The 11290-nt window shown below is 32.1% G+C and overlaps 1 protein-coding gene across 1 annotated transcript; it reads left to right on the forward strand.

Annotated features, from left to right (window-relative positions):
- The first annotated feature begins 2315 nt into the window (after positions 1-2315).
- LOC105796377 (3beta-hydroxysteroid-dehydrogenase/decarboxylase) lies at positions 2316-9568 on the forward strand. The gene is made up of 12 exons (XM_012626071.2): positions 2316-2689; positions 3557-3646; positions 3739-3872; positions 3971-4141; positions 4538-4654; positions 4745-4824; positions 5407-5605; positions 6430-6547; positions 7276-7450; positions 8065-8221; positions 8969-9035; positions 9123-9568. The coding sequence occupies exons 1-12, from the start codon at positions 2413-2415 to the stop codon at positions 9311-9313; spliced, it is 1776 nt and encodes a 591-aa protein (XP_012481525.1). The 5' UTR covers positions 2316-2412; the 3' UTR covers positions 9314-9568.
- The last annotated feature ends 1722 nt before the right edge of the window (positions 9569-11290 follow it).

The raw sequence follows: 11290 nt of genomic DNA on the forward strand, positions 1-11290 counted from the left end.
ATTCTGATCAAATCATACCAAAAAAATGAAAAAAAAAATTATTAATATGCACAACTTTTGATTAACCCAAACTCTGAAATCTTGATCTAGTTTTCTTATTTGAGTGAAAGACGACAAAGTGAATATTTTAAAATTTAGGTTCAATAATCACGGGGTTAGGTGACATGGTAAGTGTTTATTCTACTTTAAACAATGATTGAGGATTTAATCCTCGCCTTGAGTATGAATTAGCTTTAAAACCTGTGACCATCATCTACCATTTTAATGGGCCTACAAAATGCTAAGGATTGGTGATTAGGTTTCTTTTGTTAAATGTATTGATTTAGGGAAAGGTTTAAAACCGATTGATGGCTTACAAAACGCAGAAGATTAGTGATTGAGTTTTTTTTATTAAATGTGTTGATTCAGAGAAAGGCTTTAAATCAATTAAGCCAAGGAACAGTTGAACCATATTTTTTTATTCTTTTACTATTTTTATTTTGAAAATTTGAAATAATTTATTTAATTAAATTGGACGAACTAATTGGACTAGCAAACAGGTGGCTTGATCGATTTGATTTCTGAAAACCTTGGTAATTGGACTTGTTTTTTTTTATTAAAAAGTAAAGAGGCTAAATTTTAAGAAATAAAAGTAGGAAATTAAATTCTAAAAATACGAAAAGCATAAGAACTTAGAACATATTTTAACTGTTTATATATATGGTTAAAGTGAATGGCTTAAGTCCCTTGAGTACTTAGGCCTACGTCACTCCATATGTGTATAATATGTGTGGGTTTTTTTAGTTTTTTTTTATCATTCATGCTCGTTTTACAGTCTATATTCAGGATTTGTGACAATCATTTTTAACTATATAATCATTAAAGTTCGAACTTGCATTCTATTTTCGAAATTATAATATGTCTTACCACTACATCTACTACTTAGAGGTCTTAATCATATTCTTTTTAATTAATTTTTATTTAATATTAAAGATAAAATGAGATAACACGGTTTAAACCCATATCAAACAAGCAAATCAATACTTTAATCACCATGTTTATCATATATATTAATTGTTTTTATTTATAAGTTATATCATACTTATGTAATATTTATATCATCATATTTAAAGAAAAATTTGGAACGAATTTAGGAAGACAATAATAGTAGGTGACAAATAAAGTTTAGTGGGAGCCGTAATTTTCACCTGAAAGCGCCCATGTATCTGACGCCCCATGGACTCACCCGATTTCTGGTCCCTACCACCCACTGGCCACTAGTCACTACCCCACTTTTTTTCCTTTCAACCAAAATATTAGTTACATAATATTTATTACGTGGTCTAATTTTGGTTTTAATCCTCTATTACTTTGGAATTTAAAATTTAGTCCTTTTCTGATAATGGGTAAAGTTTAAAGGATTGCCTACGGGTCAAACTCGAGATTGGTGTTAACTAAATACTCTAACACAATTACTTTTTCACTCACTAGTGGTTTAGTGACAAACCATCTACTTTTGGTGGATACCAAAAAAATTATAATTTAACTAATAACATTAACAATCAAATTTTGAGTTCTAGAGATTTTGAAGAAAAATTATAGCTAATAATATTAACTATTAACTTTCATCAATTAAGTTAAGATCAGGTAAAAGTACCAGAGAAGCTCCTGTAATTAGGGGCAGATTGCATTTTGGCTCTTCTACTGGAAAAATAGACAAATTAGCCCTTATACATTTTGAAACATGCAAATTAGTCATTCCGTTAAATTTCATCTGTAAAATAATGATGTGGAATGTTAATTTAAATGGTTAATTCATAATTTGGTCCCTAAACTATAGCTAAAATATCATTTTGATAAAGGGTTAATTTTCATGTTTCAAAACAAATGGTATAAAGGTTAACTTATCCATTTTTTAGTAGAAGGTCTAAATGCAATCCACTCCTAAATAGAAGGGCTTCCTCATACTTTACCACTAAAATTAGTATATTAACAAAATCATGAGAACTCGAACTTAATATTAACAATTAACTCTCGTCAAATCAAATTTAAAATCCAACTTAAATACTAAAAAATAATATAATAATCTTTAAATCCCAAAATGTACAATATTCACAAAATATAAATATCACATTCGACAAAAGCAATACACATATATCATATTAAAAGATGTCAAACTAATGATAGAGATATTAAATAAAAATTTCATATAGTAGAGGGACTAAAATAAGAATTAGTCCTATTAATTTTCCTTCACGTTGAGAAGGGGAAAAAATAAATCAACGTTTTGCCCCGCCAAACAGCTTTTTTATTCACAACTTTTTTATTCACAACGACCATAATATTTATCAATTTTCCGCACACTAATCGATAATATCGACGATCCCCATTTTTTGCTGATAAAAAAGGGGAAAAAAAGAAAAAGGAGAGAAAATGGCGGAGAAGGCGGCGGCGTCTGACGTAGCGCGTGGAGGTTGGAGCGAAACTCGGACGTGCGTTGTTTTAGGAGGTCGTGGATTCATAGGAAGAACGCTAGTCAACAGGTTACTGCGACTCGGAGGCTGGATCGTCCGAGTCGCTGACTCATCATCTCACTCGCTGCTGCTCGATACTTCCTCTGGTTTAGATTCTCTCCTCTCTGATGCTATCAGTTCTGGTCAAGCCACCTTTTGCCACGTCGATGTTCTCGATACTTCTCAAATCGTCAAAGGTAAAAAAGTAAAGTAAATATACGATCAATATTCGCATGTATATATATACCTCTTTAAACATATAAGCATTTCCGATGGAGATACTGGAGAAATGCTAGGAAAGAGAGCTCGATCAGTTATCTATTTAAGTTTAAGGTGATTTAAAGTTAGTTTAACTGAGAATGGAGTTTGCGCTAAGCATTTTTGTTGATTGTTGATTTTTGGTTTCTAAAGAAGTTGCAGTGAAGTCAAATAAAACTCATAGTTGATCATAAATGAACAAATGATTGACAGGTCATATCCGTTATAGCATAATCGGTCTCTATAAAAGTAAAATCATATATATATATATATATTTAAAAATATGCTGTTTTGCTTTCGATTTAAAACTTGTTCGTTTTGTCTCTGGAAATGAACGTGAGTTGAAAAAGCGATTGTTAAAATAGTATTAGATTTACATTAATTGAAATAGAGGCTTTTTGTTGTTACCTTAGAGATTAATATTACTAGATGGCTTTAACTTTAGCTGGAAATCTTAGAAAATTAGGGATACACAATAGTTAGTTCGTGAGAAGCCATGAAAAAATGTTTGAGAGTTGAAAATGTTAGTTTTATCAATCTTGTTTGTTTTCACCCTTTGCAAGGTAAACAAGGAAGATAGACCTACTGAATGTATTTGTTTCTGTTTGTTTGCGAGAAAAATAGATAAAAGAAATTAGTATCTGAATTTTTTTTTGTTAAGGAACTGAAGCGTATGCTGGGACAGAAAGGAAATAAATTGAATTCACATATGTTGCATTTTTATGTCATCTTCAGTTTTAAAATATCATTGCAACTTTGGAAATGTTTGAGAAATTGGCTCTGTTCTGACAATACACCTCTTGCAGTAACTACAGGGGCAGATGTTGTATTTTACATGGAACCGACTGATTTAGACACACATGATTTCAGTAATTGCTACGTGATCATAGTTCAAGGTAATGGGCCTTTCTTGTTTGCCTCTCTTTATGAGATTTATAACTATATACTATATTTCAAAATCATACCATTGCGTTGACAATATTTTCAGGTGCAAAAAATGTCATTAATGCATGCCAAGAAAGTAAAGTTAAGCGACTTGTATACAATAGTTCTGCAGATGTTGTTTTTGATGGTTCACAAGATATACTTAATGGTGATGAGTCCTTCGCTTACCCAGGGAAAGTATGTTTCATATTGCTTCAATCTGATAAAACTATTTTGGGTTTTGAGTTTCCATCTGTTTGCTAATTGTCCTTTTGTTTATTGATGCACCTCTACAGTTTAAGGATATGACAGTTGACCTTAAGTTTCAAGCTGAAGGACTAATCAGGTTAGCTAACAATATTGGCGGTCTTCAAACATGTGTACTTCGCCCTAGCAATGTCTTTGGACCTGGTGAAACACAATTTGTGCCTTTGCTAGCGAATCTGGCCAAGTTCGGTTTGGCAAAGGTTTGTGAACAATCTTAACTTCGCTTTATTTGTGTAGAGCTGTAGTTTTACTATTATCTTGATTATTTTAAAATTCTTACTGTTATCTACCGTATCGTAATGGATATTTCTACATTGATTATCAAAGTATAGGCTAAAAGTGAAATATGGCAATGTGTCTTTAGGAACCTCTTTACTTTTAGCCCTAATTTCCCATGTTTGATTTATCTCAAGTAAGATCCTTTTTGCATCCCAGATCATTTATGCCTTTTGGGAATGTGCAGCTAGTTGTCTGTTTCTAAAATTATATTATGTCTTGCCTTTTTTTTTTTTTGGAAAATATATGTTTACTTTATGTTATGATGGAATAAGTAGTATTTCTATTAATCCTTTTTATAGTAACAGCTCTCATTTCAGTTCATTACAGGAAGTGGTGGAAATATGTCTGACTTTACCTATGTCGAGAATGTTGCTCATGCTCATATCTGTGCTGCAGAAACTATGGATTCTTGGGTAGTCTCGGTGGCTGGAAAGGTACTCCTTAAGTTTGAAAGATATGTAAAGTTCTCTCTTATTTTAATTAATATTAAAACTATGTCTAAGGGAGATGTTCTCAATATGCAGGCTTTTTTCATTACAAATCTCGAGCCTATAATGTTCTGGGAATTTATCTCTCTCATACTTGAAGGCTTAGGGTATCAAAGGTAAAGCATGCTGGTTTTCCAATGTGTGAAAGTCTGCGATATCGTACTGATTCGTGGTAGGTTACTATGCTGTAGATTCATCAAACTAACATGATTGTGACATGTAATATATTTAATTGTGTTACATTTTTTGTTCATAATTTACTTGTGTTACTAAGACGGTTATCATGGGCCAGAGGAGGGAACAAAGAAACTATGATCATTTTATGAAGCGTTGTTCCTTATTTGGATCCTTTCCTTTGGTCTTTGAAATTTGAAATATGTTTTTCATTGCCAATTCATCAGCACAAATACTGCTAGATTTTGGCATACCATCAAGAATTTTAGTGTAGGAATGGATGTTCTTTCTTGTTTGGAAGTGGAATCCTACTAATATGATCTACAAAATCTGCTGGTTTATGTTTTAGTGTCCTGTTTGACTTCCTTCTCTGAATTCTCTTTTTCTTTTGGTTGACAATTTATGTACTTTTTTTCTTTCTGCTAAATTGGCTGCTGAAGCAATTACAAAATCCCTTTTCTCTTTTCTTTTCTTTTTTGTCACCTTTAGTATTCTCCTGACTGGAGTTGTCAATTGCATTGCAGACCGTTCATAAAAGTTCCTACTTGGATGGTTTCCTATGTAGTCATACTTAGTCAATACATACACGACAAGTTGGGCTACAGAATGTATAAATATTCCGTGTCACCTCATTACATTGTTCAGTTAGCTTCACGTAACAGAACTTTTGACTGCTCTGCAGCTCAAAAGCATCTTGGATACTCACTTGTTGTCTCACTAGAAGTAAGTTTCTGCTGTTTTTCCTTATATGTAAATCCATTCTTTTGTAACATATAATATTCTTGTAGTCTCTCTTTTCTTTTGGCACCCCTATTTTGTACAGAATATTTCCAGATCCTCTGTTAGCTGTTAGTTTTTCATGATTTATTAGGACTTTTACAAAAATAGAAAAAAAAAAAATTCAGTTGACTAGCCAAAGTTTAAACTTAGTGCATTCAACATCCTTTTCAATATCTGAACATATATTTTTCATCTCTTGGTATTTCTGAATAATATTCATCTTCATAGAGTAGAAGCACTAATTATTGTCTCCACTTCTAAGGGATTGAGTGGTTATAACTCATAAGTTGACACATGAACATATCTTTGGTGGGTAGTTAGCTAGAGTTTAGGTTAATTCAGCTTATTTTCATGAACTGAACACTAGGATGAATGGAACTTGGTGGAATTGGGTATCCTCATTGCTTTGCTAAATTTGAAGGCTGGAGGAATTTTTGAAGCAAAGGAATGGCTGTTGGGTTTAGAATTTCTTGTAGAAACTAATAACTGCTTTTGTCCTTTACGCCTTATCCTTTTCTTCCCTAAGTTGATAAATGGAAAGACAATTTTCATTCTCTATTACACTTTTTCCCGTTCATGTTACATTTTGTTATTCCTTTAAGAAATTGAATTGAGCTCATAGAATGGTTTTATCTGAAGATCGTTTTTGTCATCTCGTGATCACATCAATCACATAAAGTAGTTTCCAAAGATCCACTAGGGTGACTGCAACTTTTTTAATCTGAAAGTTTGACATACCTTTTTTATATTTGTTGCCGATAATGCAGGATGGTATCAAGTCAACAGTTGCATCATTCTCTCATTTATCTAAATACTCATCTTTTATGAGATTCGGCAATTTTGATGAACAATCCAAAGCAGAGAAGCTGCTAGGCAGCGGGATAGGTATTCTATTATATGTTTTTTATGCAGATTTCAATAATGGCATTGCATAGCTATTTCTCTGAAGTTTATGCTTAGCCAAAGAATTTGTAGTGTCCTTTCAACAATTGAGCACATGATTAGTTAGTTTGTAGATTTATTTTTGCGTACTACTTTTGAGCATGTCATGCTATGCCATGAGATTTTACTATGGGATTGAATAGTTAAAATGATTCTTTCTTCTAAAGTTGGTGAAGGTCTTTGAGGTTGTAATTGTAGCCGACAGGCTACATAGTCCATCTTGACTTCAGCTTTAAGCTTAAGCCGAGGCAACATTTCATGGCAAACTGTACAATCAGATGGAGGCATAAAACAAGATGCATCAATTGGTCGCTAGTTGAATACTTGAGTCATGATCGTTTCTCTGGATGCATTCCATACCTGGGTGTTACATTTATTTTTTAATCTATTATGTGTTGTTTTTAGCAGTCATAAGATGTGGTTAGGGTTTTTCTAATATATGTTTTCTTAAAAATTTTAAAAGAAAAAAATATCTTTGATTTTGATTTTATTAATAATAGTTTATTTAAACTTTTAGTAATTTTACCGAGTTGGTGTCATTTGAGACCAAAGCTGAATCAAACACTGTATTATAGCATATAGATAGATGCATTCAAATAGGCTCTTATAAATAAATGAGGCATGATAGTGCAATTTTCTCCATATAGTGACCTTGAATTACTTCAATTCAGTTGCAGATGTCCTCCTGTGGAGAGATGAAAGGAGAACATTTATGTGCTTCCTTATACTGGCTTTGGCATTTTACTGGTTCTTTTTCTGTGGAAAAACTTTTACCTCATCTGCAGCCCAGCTTCTGCTGCTAGTTACAGCCATTCTTTATGGATACGGTATTTTAGCATCAGATATGTAAGTATTGCTAATTACATCCCTTGGTTCTTTCATCCCAGTTCATTGGGTCAATTTGTTGTAGTTCCCCGTTTTTACTCATCGATTGATTCAATCTGGAATGTGAACCAGTTCCATGGTCCTCTTTGGACCTCTTTCACTTTTTGTTTTCCAGTGTCCGTGTTTGATGCCAAACTCTTTTGATTAAGATACTCTTTCCATTACCTCTCTTCATTTCCATTTCCTTGTTTTGGCATATACCCCAGCTTCGGGAATGTCATTACCAATACAGAGATGGGGTTTGATTGCTTGTTTTCCTTTAGAATTCCTTTTTAAATAGTTAAAGAAATGTTCTAAAGTACTAATCATGTTTCCCTTGGTTCACTTTTACCATTTCTATCGACATGACCCAATCGGGCTTTCTTCCTGTCTGGTGAACTAGTTTATTAGATGCCATGCCCTTTTCCCCCTTGAAACAATTGGAACACCTACCTGAACCAATTTTCTCTTACAGTATTTACATTCCTACTATTAGCTTATAAAATCTGCAGTTCTATTTTTTATTCAGTAACTTGCTGAATATCGTATTATTGAAATATACTTTTCTGTCTTAATTATGATTGCCTTTGCGACAGATGTGGTTTTGCTGTTCAAAACATACCTTCATCTTGTTTTGAAATCCAAAACTCAGACGTGAAAAATTCAATCAGATCCATATCTTATATGTGGAATAGAGTAGTTTGTAGTATCCGATTGTTGGCCAAGGGAGAGGATTGGAGCAGGTTTTTCAAGGTTTGTATTTTGATGGCAATGTGTTTACGGTTTCATGCTTTCTTTTATAGTTTCTTTTACTTTTTAAACTTTTCATTCTTGAACATGTCAAACACGTAATCTCAGTAAAAGTATCATGGACGCCCCTGTACTAAGAGTTGGATTATTTTGCCCCTTCTACTTTAAAAAGTGGGCAAATTAGCTAATGGTAGAAATGAATGGAATATTTTACGGAAGGATCGGTTTTCTCTTTGATCTAATGTGCAGAGGCTAAGTTGTCCTTTTTTTTATAGAAGGGGCAAAATGCAATCTCACTATTATAAAAAGGCCCTACATAGTACTTCTACCTGAAATCTCCGACGGTCCGACCTTATATGCTACCCTTGAAACCCTCATGTATTTCAGTTGAAATTTTGTATCCAGGTGCATTCTGGTACTTAATTGTTTTACAAAATGTGCCACTATAATTTCCCATTGCATCTTAGGTTTTAAATAAATGTAATAATGTTATCGGGTTATTGAGTTACAACTGTCCATCTCCTCATTATACGTACTCATTGACGAAATTGGTTTCCCTGTCAAATATTTTGAATCTAACTGAGGAGTTAGCTTCTTTATAGCAAGACATGCGTAAACTTTACTGAAAACTCAATGTGGATCAGTTGCAAACTTCGACTTGAAGCAACCTGAAATTTTTTGATTGATTATAACCATATGAGCTATGCATAGGTCCATACAAATACTGACATATGCATGTAACTTATACAGGTTATGGCTTTCCTTTATTTGTTCAAGTGGATTGTATCATATTCCTTGGCTGTTCTTGTTGGCATCGGTAAGTAACAATATTACTTTTTGTTTAAATGGGTAATTATATTGGTTCATCGTGTGATACTGACTTCGGAAATTATCCGTAATGCAGTTCTGGTTTTTGCCTTCACTGCATTCTTCATTTACGAACAATATGAATCAGTGATCGAAGGATTATGGGCAGTTTTGTTGTTTGGTATCATGGAATCAAAAGGATTGATAATAAGTACCCTGCCAGATTACGTCACAGCATTTCTTCGAAACAACAACGGTTCGCATCAAGAAAAAGCTCACTTTTCGTAAATGCACGGTAATTACCAGTTCAAGCTCTTGTAGTAGTATTTTAGTTTTCCTTACTGATCGGCTTGTATTGTGTTTAGACTAGCTTAGACTAGCATCGATGATCAGACGATAGAAATTGTTTTCCTATCAAAATATAGTAGCTTAATTGAACAGCATAAATTCTATCCCGTATCATTAAAAGTAAATCAGGGTAAAATACACATGTTACCAGACTTGACGGTGAGTGTTGAATACAGGTACGTTCATATTGTTATCTTTTCGTATCTCATCATTTTTCAACATCCGTATTCGAATATATGCCTAGTTTTAGAGAAAATGAAGATTCCGAGTAACATAGGGGACAACTATGTAGCACATGTTACCTGAATATTTCAACTGTTGAAATGTGGTTACTGGCCAAATTTAGTGTTCTAAAACTACATTCCATCGGGGACTTCCTTTTCCAGGTAGATTCGAAATTGAGAAAGGCTAGATGTTGTAGTTCGAATTCTAGATTTATTAGATGTTCACTCTTTTATGTAGCTACATAAATAAAGGTAAATTAGTGAAAATTGGGCAAATTAGGTCTTACACGTTAGATTCAAGAACAAATTGGTTCTTCTGTTAAAAGTTTTATCCATTTTTACTATTAAAATTAGTCCATGTATGTCAGCACAAGGTGTACATGTCACGTATAATTGTGTTGTAGTTCGAATTCTAGATTTATTAGATGTTCACTCTTTTATGTAGCTACATAAATAAAGGTAAATTAGTGAAAATTGGGCAAATTAGGTCTTACACGTTAGATTCAAGAACAAATTGGTTCTTCTGTTAAAAGTTTTATCCATTTTTACTATTAAAATTAGTCCATGTATGTCAGCACAAGGTGTACATGTCACGTATAATTGTCTGGTTATTTTGTCAACTATGTTAGTTTTAAATAATAAAAATGGATTAATTTTTTAACAGAAAGAACTAATTTACTCTTTGATTTACTATACAGGGACTAATTTATCTTCTTCTTTTATTTATTTATTAAAGGGGGTAAAATGTAGTCTTAGAGACCTTCATAATCCATTTACCCTTAAATAAATTATAGTAATCCTCAAGTTCAGCTCGAGATGTTTTGTATCAAGCATTTTTCTGTTTTTCACCTTTCTTCGGTCATATTGCTGGGGTTTGTTATTCAGACTTTAATGCGGCATGTTTAATATTTTCTAAACTTTTTCATGTACTGAGATTGTAATTTGAGTTGCATTTTGTCCTAATTATAAATTTAGAATTTATATAATTTATAAATTTGTACTTAGAAATTTCGATCTTGATTTTTCATTCTCGATTTTTGTCTATTTTAATTCATTTGAAGAGAATATTAAGCTTTTCTCTTATACCCATAATTTTATTATTTCCAAATTCCGATCATAACTTTGAGAAATCTTTTTAAAATAGATACTATCTGATACATAATGAATTTTACTTAAAAGTGTTCTAAAATTTGAAAGAATTCTTTATTAAAACATTTTTAATCCAGTTATTTTCCTTTTAACCAGCAAAGTCTTAGATTAAATATCAATAATCCAAATCCTTTCATAATATATACTATAAATAAGACGTTACAAATCGATGTTTAAATGTCATGTTTGTAAAATAATTTTTAACGAAGAGAAAAACAAAATGACACTAACTGTAACATTGAAAAATTTATAAATAAATTAGAGATGTATCATTTTAATTTGATTTCAATTTAATAAGTATCATTATTGTACTCTATCATAATAAAACACTTTGAGAATGATTCTCAATAGACATATCAACACTCTTATTTAGGCAAATCATGTATAAACATTTTAAACATGATTAGAAACTAAAATTAAAACAAAAACTATAACTACTTTCAAAGAAAATAGAGTGGACAAAACAAAAATTTCGTAAGTGTAGGCAAAAACCATCAATACCATGAATGAAAATTAAAAACAATTTTTTTAAATATCATTTTAA

The sequence above is a fragment of the Gossypium raimondii genome, chromosome 3 (genome assembly GCF_025698545.1).
Source record: "Gossypium raimondii isolate GPD5lz chromosome 3, ASM2569854v1, whole genome shotgun sequence".
NCBI lineage: Eukaryota > Viridiplantae > Streptophyta > Magnoliopsida > Malvales > Malvaceae > Gossypium > Gossypium raimondii.

Bases quoted from the DNA above. Each gene is read 5' to 3' on its own strand.
- LOC105796377 (XM_012626071.2), top strand. From the start codon at position 2,413: ATGGCGGAGAAGGCGGCGGCGTCTGACGTAGCGCGTGGAGGTTGGAGC. The intron at 3,647-3,738 runs GTAATGGGCCTT...CAATATTTTCAG, and splicing joins CTACGTGATCATAGTTCAAG to GTGCAAAAAATGTCATTAAT. The intron at 5,606-6,429 runs GTAAGTTTCTGC...CCGATAATGCAG, and splicing joins CACTTGTTGTCTCACTAGAA to GATGGTATCAAGTCAACAGT.